A 20,908-nucleotide genomic window follows, 5' to 3' on the forward strand; every position below is an offset into this window, starting at 1 on the left:
GGAAAAACACGAGGTACAAAGTGCTCTGTCTGTCCTTAGTGTCAGCTTGAAGTGGGTTATTACAGTGTGAGTGGTGAGGCACAGGCTGCCCAGAGGAGCTGTGGCTGTCTCATCGTTCAAGGTTAGTTGGACAGGGCTTTGATAAACCTGACCTAGTGGAAGGTGTCCCTGCCCATGACAGGGGTTGGAATGAGTTAATCTTTAAGGACCTTTCCAATCCAAAGACATCACCCAGGCAGTGGGAACCTGGGGAGGGATTCAGTTGTGGACTCCTGGGAAGGAGGGGGGGGAAGAGGCCTCATTTCAGGAGTTTTGGTGTGAAAGAGTGCAGGTTTCTTGTGGGCAAATAAGAACAAGACAGGGTCTTCTGTACCCCAGTGGGAGGTCTGGGGAGGGAAAACTGCCTTTGTAGTCCTGATCCTGCTGTTGCTTGAGCAGGTCATCTCAAATTCAGTGGAAGATGCAGAAGCAGTGGCTGGTACAGTGACCAGAACCCCTCCCACACTACTATTTATTTATTTTGTGTTTCCCAATTCTTCCTCAATTGGCTGCAGAGCTTTCCTGGTCACCCCTCAGACACTTTTTGCTTGGCAGCTCACTTGGCAGAAGGAGCACACAGATACCCATCCTCCCTCAAGCTTGGTTATCTCCATTGGCTGCTAGCCTGAGGAGGATCAGGAGCTCCAGCAGCCATCCTGTGCTTGGAGTGTCACATAAACGACACCCCAAGGTGCCCTTTCCCTCTTCAGTGCCATCTCCCCAGGACTGGTGGTGTGCCCAGGCTGTGTGTGGCAGGTCAGGCCTCTGTGCCCCATGGGTGGACGTGGAGGATGCTCAGCCCTGGAGTTGGAGGTGCTGTGGTTGCTGGAGCCCTGGCAGGGGATCCAGATGCTCCAGCTGCCACAGGAGATGCTGTGGATGCCTTGCTTTGGCAACTGCCTTGGAATGAACTGGGGAAGACCTTGATATGAGAGCTGACTCTGTGTCACCATCCCTGTGTCCTAACACAAGCTGTGATTTGCTAATGTTGTAAAATGTAAAATCCTTTTCTTACAATGTGTCATTTTTTTTTCTGTTTATTTCCAGATGCTCTCAATATTTTGTGCTGACAAAAAGTTTACTTTGTGTTCGTTGTCTCCCAGGTAAACGCAAAGCGCTGAAGTTAAATTTTGCAAATCCACCCTTCAAGTCCACAGCAAGATTTACTCTAAATACTTCTGGAGTTCCTTTCCAAAATCCACACATGTGAGTATAAAGCCAATGGCACAACTAGTGGTTTCATTTGTAATGAATTAGCCAACACCCAGTGTTAGTTAAATGCAATTTGATTAGTCCAGTTATTTGTAGGTTGTTTAAATCTCTCAGTTTGAGTCACTGTAAAAGATTTTTTTCCAGAATTAAAAAAAAAGGTTAAATTGGGATCTTCTTGGTTTACACTGGAGCTAGTGCCTTCCAGAATTGATTGAATTGAGTACTCTAGCTGATAATGCTAGATACATCTATAATTAATGTCTAGACGGAGTCACTGTTGTTTTCCTATCTCTTTAATCAGCTTATTACTTTTTGTTAGAACTTTTTTCTGTGTTATTTGTGAATGCCATAACTGTGGTAGAATTGTTTTCAGCACTAAACCAGACAAAGGTTAAGGATTATCATTTTAGCTACAGGGAGATGTCAGGGGAGTTATGCAGAGATCAGGTCTCAGGGCGTTTTCTAGCCAGTTTAGCCCCAGGAGATATCCCTGTCCAAAGTCAGAGAGCAAGTGTGGCACAGAGCTGTTCCTGACTCTAGTAAATACCAGGGTACATCAGCACCAAAAAGATCAGCTTTGTATCCTCAGATCCACCAATCTAGCTGGACAATGCTGCTCTGCAGCCGGTCCCTGTGACAGCCCTCTCTGCAGCCTGGGCTCTCTGGAGTGTCCCTGTCATAGGCTGCTCCTGCTTGGCTCTGCATGTCACTGCCTCTCTGCTGGAGCTCAGTGCCTTCTGCTTCTGCAGGACATACCTGCTGGGCTCTGTTCCTGGGAACTTCTTTATGCTGGGGATTTTTAAACAAGCTTTTGTCAAGTTAGGAACAATTTCTGATGAGTTATTGATGGCAATTACAATATAGAGAAATTTTATAGAGTACTTTAGATGATTCTTAAAATCTTGAGTGACTGGTCCAGCAAGTCCTCCTCTTTCCTTCTCTCTTCTTTCTGAAATAGTGTGTTATTACTGGTTATAGAGCTCACATTTAGAGAATCACTTTTTGTATCTCATCACATCATCAAACTCTTGTAAAGATTTTCTGCAGAGCCCCTTCTAGGGCTCTTTCATCTCTCTGACCTTCTTAGTCCATTAAACAGAGGACTTAGCTAGTGAGTCCCCACCATCAGGCATCTATAGGGCTTTGACTTTTCTGTGTTTATCTGTGCTGATTTCTGTCTCGGATTCACTGGAAGGTACAGTGACTCCTGTCTAGCACAGAAGAGCTTTTGTTGTTAGTCTGTGACATCTTAAGTTTCATGTTTGTGCAAGTGATTGTCAACACTGTCCAAGACAGGTGCTGCTCTTTCTCTGTGGGAGCTGCAGTTGTTGGCAGGGGTTGATCCTGGGCTGGTGTTACTAGGTCTGAGGGCTTGCAGGTGTTTTGGTTGGATGTGATAGCAGTTCAGATGCTAGCATTTGATGGTGGTGTGTCTGTGCTAAAGCTTTCTTGGGAGGTTGCAAGCTGTCATGGCCATTTCTGTTTGAAAGAGATGGATGCTGTTAGCTTGGTTGCTTTCTCTGTGGTGAGGCTGGCTGAGCTTGGATGCAGCAAATTGTCCTCATGTCCTTTATGTGTCTGTAGCAGATGTTGTTCCTCAAAAGCAGTGGTGACATCTTGTGACTGCACGCTTCTGTCAAGTGTTTATCTTACAGCTGATGTATCTCCATCTCCTGCCTTCTTCCCTGAGATGCTGGAATGACTTTTTCCTCAGTAGGCTAGAAACCTTTTCTAGACTTTGGATTTGAACTGGATATTTCAGACCTCCTCACCCAGACATGTTCCTGACACAGAATGTATTTCTGTTCACCAAGCCACTTCTCAGCCTGGTGGAGCTGAACAGCCTGGGTGTCCTCCCGAAATGAGCACTGGCTCCACACGGCTGGGGATTGTCCTGGACAGGCCCTCTTCGTCCAGATGGGTGGATCTGAAGATACAGAAAGGTTAATTTTTCACATGAAGTTTGGGGTTCTGTGGTTTGGATCCACCAATCCAGGATGTCCTGTTGCTTGTGCTTGAGAGGCTGTGTTAAGCAGCAGAAAGCGAGGCAGGGGTTTGGAAGGAAGGTCCATTCTGGTTCTGTGACTCCATGTGATGGAGGAGGTGTGTCTTGTTGGGTTCAGCTGGAACTGCTGCCACCAAATCTTCTCGAGAAGTGCAAAGAGATTTTCATCTAGGCGTGATATGTTTCCTGCCTCTCTGTAGAGCATCCAGCACAGTTGTAAACATAATTTTACATGTGACCTATGCAGGGTAGGGCAGACTAGAGACTGAATTATAGACAATAGTTGGGGAATATAATTCATACTTGAAAGGATGCAGTGTAGAGAAGAGGCAAGAGTTTTACTGATGGCTGATATCTGCTTAGAGTCAGTGAGGCTGTGTGATAACCATGCTGTGCAGGCTGGGGAGCAGTTGAGGCTGTGGAGACCTTCCAGGTTAGCCCATGTCTCTTGTGAGTTCAGGCTGACTTTGTCACTTAGACCAGATTAACAGCTGCTAACTTTGTTTTCCCTGCAGCAGACGTTGCAGAGGCTGGAGGACACAAGCCATGGTTAGGGTGAGCTCTTCAAATTCTAACCCATTATACCAACTGGAAAGCATCCCACCTTTTACCTCATCTGTCCTGTGTCCAAGTAGGATTTAGGTCACAAACAAAATTAGATTACTCCGTTATGTGTGTGGAAGCTTTACAGAGCTGCTTGCAGCTGGTTGCCTTTGCTAAAAGGAGATTCAGATCACAATAACAGGAGTGATGTGGTGAGGTGTGACTGTGGTTGTGCATGTAGGATTTCTGGCTGGGCTGTGCTGCCCATTGCTCTTGAAACCAAGATGGAAACCATTTGGCTGTAGATGAGATTTTTGGTTTTCTGGAAAGCTTTATGTTCTTGTGCGGTGATACCTGGATGTTGACTTAGAGGATTTAGATGGACCTGCTAGGAAATGGGCAAGCACAGAGAATGTTCTTTGGCTGTGGTTGGCAGCGTGCTGTTTCTTGAATGTTCTGGCTGCTGCCTGGGAAGTCTGTTAACTCTGAGTTGCCACCTCTTGAGAACCTGATTACCAGAGCATTGCAGTGTCACCTGGAAAGGTGACAAAATGAGCTAATCTCTCTTAGTGTACAACCTTGCTGTTTAAAGTGCCCGGTGTCCAGTTGAACTCCACAGTCTCCCTACAGCTTGTGAGTGTCTTCATGGATTTATTGGGACTTAAGCTTTCCAGAGCTGCCCTGTGTGGAGCTTCTCCTTATGACTCCTGAGAGAGTCACACGCTTTCCAGAGAGCTGCCTCAAGAGTGTGTTGGATGTTGTACGGAGCTGTCAGGGCTGGATTCTTCAAAAGCCAGTGGAGGTCCAGTTGCACATCAGACTTCGCTGCTTCCTTTTTTTCTAAATAGTTCAGGGATTGTTATTCCTGGAAAAGTTTTTTTTCTGGCCATTCCAAAGCCTCTCTGAGGTGTCTGTTGCTGTTTTAATCTCTTCTTAGGCTTTCCCATGCCCATCTGGTGTGTGGGGTCAGGCTCTGTGGCTGCACAGCCTGCAGCTGGTAGAGTTCTTTAGGAAATAACCTGAGAGAGTTCCTACCATTTTGGAAAAAAAAAAAACCCAAAACCTAAACCCCAAAGGGGAATATCCTAAACTGGCATGTTCTCTACTACTAGTGTGAATTTTCTTGTAAATATTTCTTTGTCTCTTCCTCATTTCTGTAATTGTCACTTCACATCTTTATTATTATGATTTCTGTTACCTTTCTGCTGTGTGATACCTTCCTGTGGCAGGAGTGCTGCCTGGAAGCCTTGGAGGCAGAATTCAGAGTCAAAGGTACCAAGAATTTGAACTTTTTTTCTGTGACTGAATCTGTCTCGTTTCTTGAAAGTTGTAGAATCTGGCTGTAATCACTTGTATTTTCAAGTCAGCACAACTAAAATGCAACCTCCAAGGCCTCAGCAGAGACATCTCAGTGTTTGAGGGAGCCTGTGGTAACCAGGCTTTCACTTTTCATACAAACATCACTGTCGGTTCAGTGTTGGAACAGCGTTTTTTCTCTAATTTTTTCAGGAACGTTTTTTGCAAATTGATGAATTTTGCTTTTTATTTAACCTTCCTCTTCCTTCCAAGAGTTTGTAAGTTCACTGGGCCAGATCTCTTCATGGCAGAGATTATGTGGTCTGTAACACACTCAAGTATTTCTGGCTTTGAGTAGGTCACTGCTTCAGAGAAGGTGCTGCCAGAGTCAGTGTGAGATTTTCACTGAGTGTGCTGCTTTAAGGTCTGTTTTTTTCTTTTCTTTTTTTTTTTTTTTTAAACTTTCTAAGTTTTGGTATTAAGTGCAAATCCTCTCTGCAAAGGTGATTTTTTGCTATCTACAACTTCCAAATTAAACTTCTCTAGCAGCTTCCACATCCCTTGGAGCTTCACTGCCCTGGTAGGACTGTTCTTTCTGTAAGGGCTTGATATTCCAGCACTCTGCTTCTGACTTTAGGCCTTCTGTGTCTAGAACCAAAATTTGGACCTTGTGTATCTCCATTCACCTAATCCACATGAACTTTTCAAGGTTGCTGAGCACCTGCCTTCCTGCCACACTGCAGGGGCCTGGGCTCCTCAGGACTTCTGGAAACTGGTGAGCCACCCTTGGGTGTCTAAATCAAATCCAGTTTGATTGGATTATGTTATGTAATGACCTGACTCCCATGGGTTCCAAGTGCTTCACGGGTGCTGAGTGATTGAGCAGTGAAATTATAAATTGTTGCACAAATCTCTGCATTCCCCATCCTGTGGATGGGAAGCTGGGTCATGCTGTCTTTTGGAAGAGGCAGAGGTTAGGCCAGAAGCTTGTGATAGAGTTCGACAGGGATCTCTGATGTGTGATCCACAGGTAGCTCTGTGTCACCTGTCCCTTCTGGGCATGGCTGGGAGCTGCTGTCCTGGTCCTTGTGCACACAGCCATGGTCAGAGCTGCTCATTTGGGGGCAGAATTTGGACCTTGCAGCCTTGACCCTCTCGATGTGGATAACAGGACCCCCACCCAGGGCTTGGGATAGGCCTGTCCCCCCCATGGTGGGAAGAGCAATGGTGGGTTAGAGGATGGTGATGGTGGCAAGTCACCTTCCAAAGCACTGAGACCTGGCCTGTCCTGCCCAGACAGGGGCAGCAGCTGGGTACTGGGGTGGCAGAGGAGCTGTGGTGGCAGAGACATTGGGTCATCCAAGGTGAGAGAGGCTGGAGACTTCTGTGCCTGTCCCTGTGGGCACTCATGGCAACACAGCCATCCTTGGCCGCTGAGCTGGGAGACCTCTCACACACCAAGGCACGAACATCTCACTGTTCCTAATTCAAGGTGTGATGGCTGATGTTTGGGCTGCCTCCTCAGCGCTGTTTTCCATGCCATGTTGGGCAAAGAAGGTGGGATTGGGGTAGTAGCAGAGCTGTTACCTTTAAAGGTATTTTTAATAGTGTTGTCCTCCCTTTTCCAGGGGCCCTAAGATGGTGTCTGGGGTAAGTTACTCAGAGTAGTGGTTTTGAGTTGACTCCCAGATGTTTTGTACTGGGTTGAATGGTGTGGAGGGGGCGTTAAGCAATCTGGGTCAGTGGGAATGAGAAAGGTAGAGCAGTGAGCTGGAAATGTTCATTTTCAAACTGAACTTGACTTGATTCAACATGAAATCTCCATCAGTGTGGCCTGCTGGGACATAGGGTGTCTGGACAGAAGAGCAAAGCTGGGGATGTCTCCCGTGGGTGGGAGTTTCCCACAGACTTCCCTTCTCATGCCTGGCTTTTGGTGAGCTGTGTTGCCTCCCCTTCACTGGTGACGTGGCTCCATGGGTGACCTGTGGTTGGCCAGGTCGTTCCCTGAGACACAAGACACCATCCTTGACTCCATCCATGCTCATGGCAAAAGCCTGGTGTTTGCAGCCTGTGCAGGACCAAGCTGCTGCTTTGGGGGTACCTGTCATGCTCCAGAGCCTGAAGGAGAGCTGAGGGTGACCATTTTCCTTGCTTAGTCATCTTGGTTCCAAAAGCACAGGTTTATAAACCTGAATACAAGGTCAGTGCCTTGATAATACATTGTGTAGTCTGCTGAGGAAGACAGTTTAGGGAAGTCTGTCATTGTGGCCATGAAGAATTGGAATTTCCCCTATTCTGCTTGCTGTGCATGAGATGAGGGATGGTGCTGCCTTTCTTTGAAAGCAGTTCAGAGCTTCAAGCTACAGAGGATTTGGTGTGGTTTAAGAACTTTGGGTTTATGTAATTCCTCTGGTTGTGTCCTGATGGTTCTGCGGTAGCTCTGTGTCTGGCAGGAGCAGAGCTGTCCCTTCAGTGTGCAGCAGGCCCTGAGGACTCCTGAGCTGCAGCCCTCTTCACACATGCAGGGGACACGTCTGCTCCTGGCACAGCTGCACAGCTCACACCAAGATGTAGCTGCTGCAGTGCTTGTTCCAAAGCACGGAAAGTTGGTCGAGGAGTTTCAGAGTTGGTATCAGCTCCTGCCTTCATGCTGTTGTGTTACCAGAAGCAAAATTTTCTCCCCTTCTTTCCTTCCTTTATTTTGAGGTCCTGCATCCACCCACAAGGGCAGCTGTGGACATGCTCTAGGAAAACTGGTTGTAAGTCTTGGTGTGTGGAGACTTTCAAAGCCTTCAGGACACCAAAATACCTCAGTCTTCTCTGGAGGGCTCATGAGAAAGTAGGAGACCACAGCTACATTCATGTTGGACTTTTCCATAAATAGCATCTGGATCTGTAGTATTCTCAGAGTATTTTAAGACTGGTGTGTTTGTCCCTTTACCATTTTGTCTGGAAAATTCTATAAGCTGTTCTAAAACTCGCATTTCATACTTGGTAGAGAAGGTGAGATGTGATGCCATCTCCGAGCACTCAAATGGTCTGATCAATTATTTACCAGTAACTTTTTATGGTTAAGGGGTACACGTGAGATCCAGAATTCCATTTGACAGCCAGAAGCTGCTAAAATTTCTCCCTTTCTCCCTCCTGCCAAGAGCAGTCCTTGGGATGTGAGCTTTTGGATCAAAATGATCCCAAGCCCCCTGTGTGTTTCCTGCATCCCAGAGTGTCCCAGGGATCCTCTGAGCTGAGTGCGCTGCTGCTGCCCTGCCCAGGAGGGAACACTGGGCATCGCTGTGTCTGAGCTCATCAGTTTGTAAGGCAGGCTCTGAAAACTCATCAGATGGAACTGATTGCCATTAATTTTTTTCCTGGGAGCAGGAGATGCTTGTGCTCATCTTTCTAAACCACCTGGGAGCATGGGATGCCCTTTTGGCTTTCTGTAGTTCCTTTCTTCTAGCCCCCTGAATCTGCTTTCTGAGCTTTTTTTTTTTTTTTTGACCCAAGGTCAGTGGGGCCATCGTTGTCCCATCCTCACATCCTATATGTCTTAGGGACTGATGTCCTGGCACATGGGTGGAGTCCTCAGGCTGAAGAAGACCCAGTATTTCTATGTTCCCCCCCTTTCTTTGGGCAAGTGCAATATCTGCTGGCTTCCTATGCAGAATGTGCTGATGTTTGGAGAGGAAGATGGGATGAAGCAGAATGTTATGTGTAACATCTCTGAATACATGTGTATAATATATTTGTGTGTACATGCAGGTTTGGTCTCTACTCATTTTTGGATAAATATCTTGTTCAATAATTACTTACAAGTAACAAAGTAGAACGTGGCTTATGCATTGGGCAGAGCTTGGTGCCTGTGTCTCTGCTGTGTTGAGCAGCTGGTGGAGCTGGGCTCTGGCCCTGAGGGGCTGTCACTGCCACTGTTAATCTGAGAGGATCAGGCATGGACCACCACAGTTTGTATCTAATTGGACTCCAACCCTTTGACTCCAGATGGAAAAGCACATTCCTGCAGGACACCCCTTTGAACCAGCTCTTGGAATAAACTCTGCTCATTGCTACTCTGTGTACTTGGATCCCACCTTTCATCAGACAGACACATCCTTTATCTCTTCAGACTTTAATCACCACCTGGTAGTAAAATGTCTTTTGTTTTCCTCTGGCTACGGAAAAGTGAGTCAACTCTTTTGCTTTGTGGGTTCAAACTGAAGGAATCAGTCATTGCTTTTATCTTCTGTATGCATCAAGGAATGGAGAATGAAGAGAGAAGAGTCTTCAGATGCAGAGACTGCATCATCTCCACGGGTCTTTGTCAATATCTTCTGTCCTCATTCTTTACACAAATGAGTGACTTCCAGCGTGTTCTGTGGAGGAGGTTGGGTCTGAACAGACAGGGTGCACACAGGAAAAGCAGCTGTTGAAGAGAATGGTCATGGAAAGTATCTAGTGGTGGACAGGATGGATGTGATGGAGGTGGGGGTTGGCCTGTGTGACTGAACGGGTTTTGCTATTCTGCTTGTTTGGGGACCAGGCTTCTGAAAGGGACTTGAATTATCTGGATTTGCTTTGTATTGTGTCTGCAAAAACTGCAGACATCCTTGGATATCAGGTAGACGTTCTTGCTCATACCACAAACACCTTTTCATTTTGGGAAACTTCAATGAAGAGAGAACAAATCGTAAAATCATAACATAAATTGAGTTGGAAAAGAACCCACGAGGATCATTGAGTCTCCTGGCCCTGTACCCTGCAAAAATGCTGCCCTCTGCTTGGGAGTGCTGTCCAAATGTTCCTTGAGCTCTGGCAGCCTTGGGCTGTGGCCATTCTGTGGGGAGCCTGCTCCACCACCCTCTGGGAGAAGAACTTTTTCCTCATATCCAACATAAATCTAAGTGGCCAAGCCATTTCTCCAGTGGATTATGGCAACGCTGAACAATCAGCTTTGTTGAGCCTGTTTTAATTCCTTCCTTCCTCAGATAAGCTTGGAGTAAATCCAGGTGAGCAAATGGTCCTTCAGGCCTGGAGTAAGTGTTGCCTTTGCAGAGACAAGTGTGGATCAGTTGGAAGTGATTGTTTCTGATATCTCTTGCTCCAAGCAGTGTGAAGGTGGTTGCTCCTCTCTGAGGAGCACAGGGGCTTTGCTATAAGGTAGCTTGTGTTCTTTTCTCTCTGATATTCAAGGTAGGCATTTCACACCAGTGAAAAAGGGGAAAGGTGGTTGTCTAGCAACATTGGTGTAGCTCCTTACAGCACCCTTAGTTTTCTGGGAGCATCCTTGCAGAGCTTAGAGCAAACCAGCTCTTGTCTCTGAATAGTTAGTGAGAGCACTGTGCCCCAGCAGTCATCACAGAGGAGCCCAGCATGGAAAATCTCGCCACACTACTGGAGCCTGGGAATCTCACCTGGTCTGCACAAATCTTTTGTCTTAAAAAAGGGAGACTTTAAATAAAACTCAAATTTGGTCTACTTGGTCTTACGAGCTCTTTTGGTTACCACGCTGAAATAGGTGCATCTCTGAATAAGCAGTCTCTGTCTTGCAGTCAGGTGGTTTCTGTGTCTCCCATCTGTCCTTGTCTGCCACAGAAAGAAATACATGACCAGGTGCGTTCTTGGCAGTGAATTTCAGGTTATTTCAGGCTGTGATGAAGCCCAAAGTTTGTGGGATATTGTTCGGTTGTGTTTTTTTAAAAATCCCAGAAGAGAAGCTGGACTTTTCCAGGCTTGGGTTGTAATTCTTTAGTCCTACAGAAGTTTAAATAGAAAAAATCACTTCTTTAGAGTATTTGAAACCATTTCTTACAGTTGAATCAGCAGTGCTCTTTATCTGGCCCTCTCAGGTGGTTCCCACAAGGAGCTGAGCAGAGCCCCTGGTTCCTTTGCTGGCCCTGTGTCCATGGCTGCAGTGGTCAGTGGTGCAAGGATCCAGGGCTTGTTCTCCACACAGTGCTAAGCACAAGCCCATCTCACCCAAGCTCCTCCAGCTGCTCTGAGATAACAGGTCCTCATGTTGAGAAAGATTTCTAGAGCTGGACAGCTTAAGGGACTCTGAGATCCAGAGTACGATTTTTGTTCCTAGAGAAGTCTCATAGTGCAAAGTGGTGATTAACTCTTGTCAGCTGTAGGGCTCCAGAGGGAATAAAGAAGGATGTACTTGTTCAATTCATTCAGACTTATTTGGGAGAGGGGATCTGATGAATGACAAGCCCACCTGGGAGAGACCACCAGTCCTAGATTGGTGGATTCAGGATGGAAGCTCGATTTTAAATGTTTTTAAGGGGGGAAAAAAAGATGTTAGTAAGATCTGCCTTAGCATAAGAAAAGCAGAGCGCAGGGATGGTCAATGTGCCTCGAGGGAAGTAGCATGTCACTAACACACAGGTATTTGGCTAACAAGTTAATAATGCATGTTTCTAATTGCAGTAGTAATACAGTTGGAAATAAGAATTCTCATTGCTGTAAGAAAACAAATTGCTTATAACTTTTAAAATGAGTATTAAAATGAGTATTAAAATGAGTTCAAATCATCGGGTGCTGCTTTGCCCCCAAGGAGGGGAGGTTGCTTTGGTGGAAATCAGGAGAGAAAGGTCTGGCTGTGATTTGTGCCACTGAGTGCTCGGTGGGCAGTGTGAGTAGCTGAGTATTGTGTTGTACGTTATTGTGTCATGTGATAACAGCATCGTGTTTTCCTGTCATTTCCACAACTTTTCCTGGCTGAAGTGACACACAAGCAACCCTGGGTAGTAATCACATTGTCCCGTTCAGTTTCAAAAGGAGAGAAGCGGACCTCATCCAGAAACTTTCCAGCAGGCTACAGTAAGCTTTCCTGTCTGTTAGCCATTGTCAAATCTTCTCCATCCTGCAAAAATGGCATCTCTTAAAGTAATGAAATTGTCTCAGAAATAATGTCATTCCATCGGGTGATTGCTGTGTAATAATGAGTTTGCAAACTATTTATGCTCTGTATTGAGGTTATTTTGTTGATTCTTATGGCTGTGCTCATGTCTCTGTTTGCTGTTCTCTCTCAGGGAGCTGCCCATGACTCAGGAGAGGAAATAAAAAGAATCAGCATTCTCAGATGTGTTGTTTAAATTAACTAGCTCAGAGTTTTCCAGTATTATCCTGAAGTTCTTGAATCCAGTTTAAGCTTTGAAATCCCAGCAATGGTGGGTTCAGTGGAAGTGCTGCTGTCTGGCTCATGGCCGAGTCAAAATGAGTTGGAGATCAATGTGCTCAGTTAAATTCAGCTCAGTCTTCACCACGATGGGTAGGGAGGTTTCTTCCATGTCAGGGTGTAGGGTTAATTAAAATCCATTGTTACTCAGTATTTTACCAGGGGAGTTTAATACAAAATATTGACATTTTAAAAGCCTCAGTCAAGCCCCATTGAATCCAGGGAGACTCTTAGCAGCCTTTAGCACATGCCGGGCTGTGGAAGGGCTGTGCCATCTTTCACTTTTTGCCATTATCTTTATTTTAACATTTTGGAGGAGCATAAAAAGCCAGAGCAGTGCTAGGGAGGATTTCAGCCTCTTGATCATAAGGAAAGGGGGCAAAAGTGCTTTGCTTTAGTCTTGAGTAGATCACAGGTGCAAAACTATTTCCTTCCTTTGCCTCATTTTCTGTATCTCTTCTTCATGTCTAGGAATCTGTTCCTAAATGTAATGACGCCTCAGGACAGCTTACATGGATCAGAGCAAACCCAAATTAGTTTTGCCCTTCTTGCAAGGATGCTGTTTATTTATGAAAAGCAAAAATTTCTTCTTTTGAGAATCCCAAAACTTTGTGACAGCACCAAAATTTCCATCCCTCCAGGAAAAAAAACCGGAATATTTCTCTTGGAGGCTTTTTCTAGTGAAATTCGAACTAGGGTTGATATGGTATTAACATTGGCCTGCAGGGTCTGAAAATGGTTTTAGAAATGACACAGACTGTGGGACAGAAGAAACAAAGCTCTCTAAAACCTCTGCAGGCTGTCTGAGAGTCTTGGTAGGAAGGTGTCAGCCACAGTCCTAAATGCTGTTTGTACTCTGAAGTTGCACAGTGTCATTTGAGCCCTGCAGTTTGCCTGTAAGCCTTTTTGTTAGGATTTACATTTTAGTTTTGCCTGATGGACCACAAATCAGTTCTTAAAATGTCAGCCTTTTTACCAAACTTGTGGAGATGTAGAATATATTCTCATTATCTCTAGTGAAAATAGGAGCTGTAATGAGAGACTTTTGAGCAGAATCCAGCACCAGGCAGGCTTGGGAAGCACAGCTGGTTCACTTGGATCTTTTTGCTTCTGCAGATTTTATTCATGTCAGCTGTACCATGGAATATGTCAACTTTTGGGCTTCTTTGAGTCCTGCAGAGCTCTCAGCAAAGTGAAACAGAGGAGAGAGGCAGCTACCTTACAGCATCCTTTTGGCCTTGCTTCATGTCTGTTGACTTTCAATTTTGCTTAAAAAACCCCACCACCTTTTCTCTGCTTCTTTGACAATACTTCTTTTTCATGCCAAGGAAATGCTTGTTTTTAAAAGTTGTGGCCTCCCTGCAGTTGGTTGTTTACAGCAGGGCTCGGGGAACTTTCACAGCCTGTCTGGGAGCTTCCCAGGGTCTCTGTGGGTCTCCACAGGAGATTTTGGGGTCCTGTGGCCATCACAGACTTTCTCCATGCGTGTCCAGCTGTGCAGCTTGTGGCGAGCAGCCTCGTGGCCGTGCCGGGCCCGGCGGTGCCTGGCGCCAGCGCCCGCCCGCCTCCTGCCAAGCTGGACACAGCTCTGACAAAGGCCAACTGTTTGGAGGAGTTGTTGTCTTGCTTGGTGCTCCTAATCCCTGGAATAACTGCTGTGACAAGCATAGTAACCATCTGCAGTGAGACAGACACATTGGTGCCTTTCAAGTGCAAGGATCGCAGCCACCTCCTCGGCCCCTTTCTTCTTTGCTTTTCAAAAATTTTCAAAAGCAAGATGGGGAGTTGGAAGCTCAAGCCCTGGATGAGTTGTCAGGAGCTGTAGTCACTCTAAGGTGCATTTGGGAATGCTGCTTTTAACTGTTTGAAGAGTATCTAGCCCACTTCAGCTATTTATATTATTTTTTAAAATCATATATGAAGCCCCATGAGTCTGTCTTACACATCCTGGGCATTTGGAGAATATATGTCCAATTTTGCCCAACATTCCCAGCCTTAGAGAAGGTTGGATTGGACAGCTTAAAAACAAAATGGTAAGAGAAGGCACATGTCTGCTGACTTTTGTGCAAACTCTGATGTGCACTAATCCCAGGGACTGGGCACTTTTTACCTTCACTAGACCCTGGGCTCTGTGGTTTTGTCCTGCTATTCTCTGAAGCAGGCTGCTGTAGTATCCAGAGCACCAGGATGTAATGCAGGGTTTCAGCAGGCTTTTTTGCATTTGGAGGCATGTCCACCCTATGGATTTATGTTGTCACACATCTGCAGCAGTGCAAACATACAGATAGATGTCCTCCACTGACAATTTAGTTTTATTGCTTCACTCAAATTTACATAAAAAAATTCCCAGTTTAGATCAGTGCAGACAGTCTGTGTTCTAGATTTGCATTTTTGAGCTGTTTTCTTGGCATGGGAATCCCTTGGAATTTTGATTTACACTGAAAAATTCCTGATACAAAGCGTAGGTTTTCTGACATTAAAAGCAATTATTGCATTCCAGTTATGACTCTTGAGGTGGGCCATGCTGCCTAAGGAAAAACTGTCCTGCTTGTATATGGCAAATCAGCTAAATGAGCAAAACCTCTATTCAAGTATGTGTCACTCTGTCAAACTGGTAATTTGGTTATTTGACCATTTCCCTGGGTATTTGAGAAGAGCTAAGCAGGAGCCGTGGTTGTGAGACAAGGCAGATGGCATCATAAATACATAATGGAAAGGCAGCCAAGCTCCAAGGCAGGAGGGTTTGAGGGTGGCTGGTAATGGTCTGCCCGATCCAAACCCCTGGAGGAGGGGATATTCCCCAGCTCCCACCTTCTTCCCGGCAGCTCGAGGCACCGTCCTGCAGCTGTGGAACAATGGCCCAGATCCGCTCTCACACCACAGCTGGGGACACACAGGCTGCCTGTGTGACAGGGGAATAATGAATTCCAGTTCAGAAAAGCAAGGTTTCCTAGTCTGAAAAACAGAGGGAAGAGGGGAGAAGGGTTTAATTGCTTATTTGAATAAATTACCTCAATGTTTAAATTTTTTAACTGCGTGAGAATTTTGATATGAAATGTTATTTTCAAACAAGAGCTGAAAAAGGAGCTCAGTCAGTGAGAACTCAACATTTCACCTCTCTGCCTTTTCTCTTCTGCTTTTTTGAGGAGGATTTAGCTCTCAAAGGTCATGCTCCTTCGTGCCCACCAGCTGGCAGGAGGTGAGGCAGGAAATGCCCATTTGTCTGTGCTTCCTTGGCATGGTGCTTCTCACCTCCCTTCCTCCCTCAAAACAAGAACTGTTTTTATGGCACTGACAGAACAGGATGGTGGAGCAGTTAGACACAAACCAGTTCAGGAGCTCCCAACAGAAGCTGCCTGTGAGACACTTGGCACATGTGGAGGTCGTGTTTCTTTTCATTTTTTTCCCCATTTCTTTTTTCCTCTGTTTTTCTCTTTTTTTGTAATTTTGCTGCCTTTTTTTTCATTCCTCACCTTTTAGTAAGCAATTTCCGTGGAGAACCTGACTGAGTGCAGGGTTTGTGATACACAGAAGTTCTCAATGGCATCCATCCCACCTGTGCTGTGTTGGAGCACTATCAGGTGGTTTCCCAAATCATCCCTAAGTGCAGTGTAGGGGCGCTGTAGGGAAGAGCAGATGGAAATCTTGAGCTGGGCAGGTTAGAGAGCAGGAAACAGCGTGGCAGACACAGCCCAGCAGTGGGGAGAGGAGCTGCTCCTAAAGGCTTTCATCAGACAGGTGAAGGGTTCAGGACATGCAGCAGCTCCAAAGGCAGCAGCACTAACCCAGAGTGCAGCAGAAAGCCATTTGAACTGTAGCTGCTCCAGTCAATTTGCCTTCTGCCTCTCAAAACCTGGGATCCCAATAAAACCCCCTCATGGCTGGGTCCCTAGCTGGGTGGTGTTGGCAGCTGCTGGTGACCAACATGGGATTTATCAGCGTGGAATCAGCTGTGACCTGTTTATTCCTCAGCTGATAAACTCAAGGAGCTCCATGTGTTTGGTCGAATCTTCCATGTGTGTTCTGCTCCTTGGGCCAGACCCTGGACAGGCGAGTGAGGGCTGGATCAAATATCCACTGGGTTTGGTAGATCTCTCCTGTGCACAGGGTGGTCACAAGTACTCGTGTGCTTTAAAATCCATGTGAGATCAGTGTGCCCTGCAGTGGGAACTGTCTGCATTGTTCTTAATGCATCTTGAAAGTGGAAAATGTGGGATTTGGCTTACTTTATGACTCAAGAAGTGTCAATCAGCTAACTAACTAATGAAAAACTGAAATTTTGCATGGTATTTTAAGATGAAAACTGTTGCAAATACTTGTGCATTTCCTGCTAATTCAGTGGTAACATTGCTGCATGTGAATGAGCCATTGGGGGCACCTTTGAACTCTCTGTTCACAAATTTGGACATTCATCTACTCCTTACCTGGGCAAGTCCTGGTGGCTTCAGTAGGAGCAGGGTTTGCCTGAGAAAGTTAATTTAGGTGCTTGGTGAAGACACACCTGAACAGGCAGATTTTGTTTTCATATGTCACAAAGAACTTGTCTTGGTTTTTATAAATGATTGGCTCTTTATTTGGTTTTGGATAAATTAAATGATTATCTAAATGTATTGGATTTGGGGGTTTGGGGGTTATTTTCTTTTTTACTTGCAGTTTTCCATTAAGGGCAAACTTTTCCTAGAGTCTCACTGGTTGAGCCAGAAGAGCTTTGCCTGTGTTGACAGAATCCCAGCTGGAAGGGAGGCAGGTGCTGGGATGTGGTGATGTAGAGCAGCAGGAGCTTTGGGGAGATGGGGCTGGGAGTGCTCTTCAGGCTCTTGGTGCTGCATGTTACCAGATCCTGCTCACAGCCTGATGTATTTTGTGCAAAGTAGAAAGAACTGTGTAAATGAGCACTTAGAATGACTCTATGAGACATATTGAATTTTATGCTGCAGCTGGAGAAACTTATCTTTAATTGAAGCTGTGGGCAAGTGTATGTCATTTTTGATTTAAAATTTTCCCTCACCCCTCCACCCCCTACCCCAACCAAAAATCCTTTGTGGAGTCAGATTGTTGCTGTAGCTTTGTGAACCCCTCTCTTCTAATGTTTAATCAAGTGCTGAAAAGAGACATTTAAAGACTATTTAAAATGTGGAAAAATTGCTTCCCAATATTTTTGACAGAGAGAGACTGAGAACACACAGCATTGAATCATCAGGAAAATTGAAGATTTCCCCTGAGCAACATTGGGATTTTACAGCAGAGGACTTGAAAGACCTTGGAGAAATTGGACGAGGCGCTTATGGTTCTGTCAACAAAATGGTCCACAAACCAAGTGGGCAAATTATGGCAGTTAAAGTAGGTGATGCCCATCCTTACATTTGTACTTCAGTCCGTTGGGATGCAGTGTGATGGAGAATTAAGGTTCTTCCATCTAGCACCCATTTACTGCTCTGTTCTATTTATTTCTGGTGTAAAGGCTGCTGTTTGCTGAAAATACAGTGTATAATGGGCATGTTTTCAGGTGATTTGTGAAGTTCTCCTAATTTCTGTGCCCTTTTCAAAATGTCTATCAGGAACCTGCTGTGCTGAGGGGATCACACATGTCTGGAGACTGATGATGGGGCACGGGCCTTTCACCTCTGGGTCACTGGTTCAGGTACAGCCTAGGCTGGTGGTAGGCACAATTTGACATCTCATAGCTTCTTGGTGTCTTTTATAAATAAAGTAATGGCTTAAAATTAGCTGTCCATGTCAGCATGTGCCATGGTATGGTCTTGCCAGGAGGAGCTGGAATGGAGTGGATGTCTTCTAGGGAATGTTGTGCTCTTGCTGATGTGTGATGGAGTGTCTGCTTTGTGCTTACCATGTCAGACTGTCCTGGAGGTGGGAAGTGTAGCAGGTTTCTTGACTGTCCATTTTCTACTTTATGCTAGCCAAAACCTCACCTTAGAACCAGGAACAGCCTCCTCTCCCGGCTGGGCAATCATTACCTGTCTTGTCACAGCAATGCTGCTCACTGGGCATCTTGGAGGAGCTGCTTGTCCATGGAGGTGGACAGCAGCAGTTCTCTGTCTCTCTGGTCCTTTCCTTTGCTCACTGCAGGTTGCTAATGACATCTGTCTTTTAACTCTGTCGATGATATCAACTCTAAGTGCTCTCATGGCTCTCAGGAAAAAGCAGAAGTGAGCTACACAGGAGTCTATGTTGCTGTCGTTTCCAACTCTCTGTCTTCTTTGAAATATTCTCTGATCCAATCTGGAAACATTTGCCCCTGCTGGTCTCACATGCCAGGCAGATGTATCTCAGCCCAGCTCCAGCTGTTCTGAATGTAATTCCTACCTGTCTCTGGTGTGTCAGGTTACTGGAGTAACCCCCATCCTTTGATCTCCTCCAGTAACTGCTGACTTCCTTACAGTGGTGGGATCACTGGTTAGGTCTCTTGAGTGTTTTTGATCACCATGCGGTGCTGTTTCAAGCTGGGTTTGAATCCCTTAAGGTCTCCAGTGGAGCTAGAGGTTTTCTGTAGCTAAAGGCTGCTGTCTTTCAGTTGCCTTTGGTAGAACTCACGGGTGTAGTTTGCAGGTGACAGGTTGAAAAACGTTGGTGTAGTGGAATGATTCCTGGACACCTCCATGTTCTGAGCCTCGGGCTGTGTGACCTGTAGCTGTAGTTTTGCTAAGGTGTGAAGGGGGCACAGCCCCAGAGCTGAGGGGCTGTTCCCTGGAGCTCTGCAGTGGCTACTGCCGTGCAGAGAGGGGCATTTTGTTGGATTAGCCCGTGTCAGGGAGAAGATGTGTCTGCTGGCACAGGGGTTCTCTTGTCCCACACTGTTTGCACAAGGGCTTTTCAGCACCCCAGGTGAGCCCTGTCACTGTGCAGGGCCCTGCCCGTGGTGCAGGTCCAGCCATGTGGGAGGCAGGAGGCACCAGCTCCTTGGAGCACATGGCTGGAGGTGGCATGGTGCAGCATGCTGAGCTGGCTTTCCCCAGGGATGAGGTGTGTTCTGAGCCTTGGGGGCTCTCTTTTAAACAAGTAAATCTTGTTTAAAACAAAATGATTTGTTTACAGTGTCGGAACTGTGAAATGTTAAAGTTGTGGACTGGGCTGGTGCCACCTTATTTTCTCTGACCCTATTTCTTTTGGGTGGACATGGCTGGGTCTGCTGGGGAAGAAAGGTTGGAAGGTTTGGGCAACAGCATAGTTTCTAAAACAGTAGTGGTAAGCAACTGCTCTGTTTTTCCCAGTGGGGAGGAAACACAAAATTGAGCAAACAAGGACCTGTGGGTGGAACAGTCTTCCAAGGCAGCAGCAGCATTCCCCAGACTGGATGGTGCAGTTCTTTGAGATGAGGTTTCAGGATGGGACTAAGCTTGGGCTAGTTACTAGCTCATCCCATACTCCTCAGATTTTCCTTTCTCAGCCTCCTGATGCTTTTGGGGCAGCCATGGTTGTGCATTAATCTTCTATTCCTCCACTATCTTAATCTGTCCATGCTGGGAACTGTTCCCCTCCTGCTCTCTCTTTTTCTCAAGGTCTGTGGTCTCCACACTGTGGAACTGTTGCCTTCAGCCACATGTTCCCCTTCAGCATAAAGTTCTTCTGTAAGAGAAGTTTGAGAAGGGAAATTGTGTTTTGTGAAAATGTGTCAGTTTAGTGAGGTCCATGCTCTCCATGGCACCTGCATGCAGCTCTGTGGTGTGGCACCATGCTGGGGCCAGGTGGCAGGATCCCCTCACAGCTGGAGTGTGCAGCCAGTGCCTGGTTATTGGGATGCTTCCCCAACAGCAGCACCTGTGCAGCAGGCCAAGCATCCTTGGGAGGACATTCAGCACAAGGAAACAGCTTTGTGGAAGCTGCAAGGCAAAAGTTGACTGTTCTGTACTGCTCACTAGATGCAGAGAAAATTGGTACAGAGGCCTGTCCCAACTGCTCCTCCATCCTTCTCCACCACTCCCCAAGTTTCCACTACCATTGCTGCAAATTCCCAGCATGGTCAGGAAATTCCTACCCCACTTCTGGAAGGGCTATGTCCTGCTTGCAGCTACCATGAGCAAGCTTGTCACCCCATTCTGCCACAAGGAGATTTGGTTCCTCCGTGTTCTGCAAGTGTGCAGCTTCCAATTGCTCATTTCCCCTTGCTGGAGTCCTCCTTTGGCTGAAGGTGGCTCCTGCTGTGCCAGGCCAGCTGGGCACCTCTGGTGTCTCATCCTGCTCCCCTCAAAGGGTGTGGCTGCCAGAGCATATCTTCAAATCCTGTTCCCAGCTCCTTGCTCTTGCTTTTTGTATCCTGTCCTGCCTTTGCCCAAGGAACAGTTCCTTGAAGCTTCCCAGGCTTTCCCCTGCTTGGTGGTGTGGCATCAGTGCTGCAGGGCACATGGGCTCCTGTGCCACCAGGGTTCCCCCAGCACAGCCTTTTTTGCTGCACATCCAGTTTTTCTTAGCACTGAAGGAGAATAATTCCTGAGGGCTGAAATAGCACCAAAATAACTTGAGATCTTCAGGTGAAGACACTGTTTTCTTTCATTTTTCCCTTTAACTCATTTTGGTCTGTCAGCCCATGGGTCCTGGCAGATGCAATCCCAGCACCTTTAATGAGTCTCCTGGCATGGGCAGGGCTGCCAGGCCCTGGGTGAGTCAGACTTTTCATCTGTGCT

At 46.3% G+C, this 20,908-nt stretch overlaps 1 protein-coding gene across 1 annotated transcript in view; it reads left to right on the forward strand.

Moving 5' to 3' along the window:
• MAP2K4 (mitogen-activated protein kinase kinase 4) overlaps window positions 1–20,908 on the forward strand; it is a 67,233-nt gene that overhangs the window by 24,936 nt on the left and 21,389 nt on the right. Inside the window, exons 2-3 of the mRNA XM_063409181.1 lie at window positions 1,143–1,245; window positions 17,435–17,609. Coding sequence (XP_063265251.1) covers window positions 1,143–1,245; window positions 17,435–17,609 — 278 coding nt within the window. The remainder of the gene's footprint in view (window positions 1–1,142; window positions 1,246–17,434; window positions 17,610–20,908) is intronic.

This window comes from Prinia subflava, chromosome 12, assembly GCF_021018805.1.
Source record: "Prinia subflava isolate CZ2003 ecotype Zambia chromosome 12, Cam_Psub_1.2, whole genome shotgun sequence".
In the NCBI taxonomy this organism is placed as follows: Eukaryota; Metazoa; Chordata; class Aves; order Passeriformes; family Cisticolidae; genus Prinia; species Prinia subflava.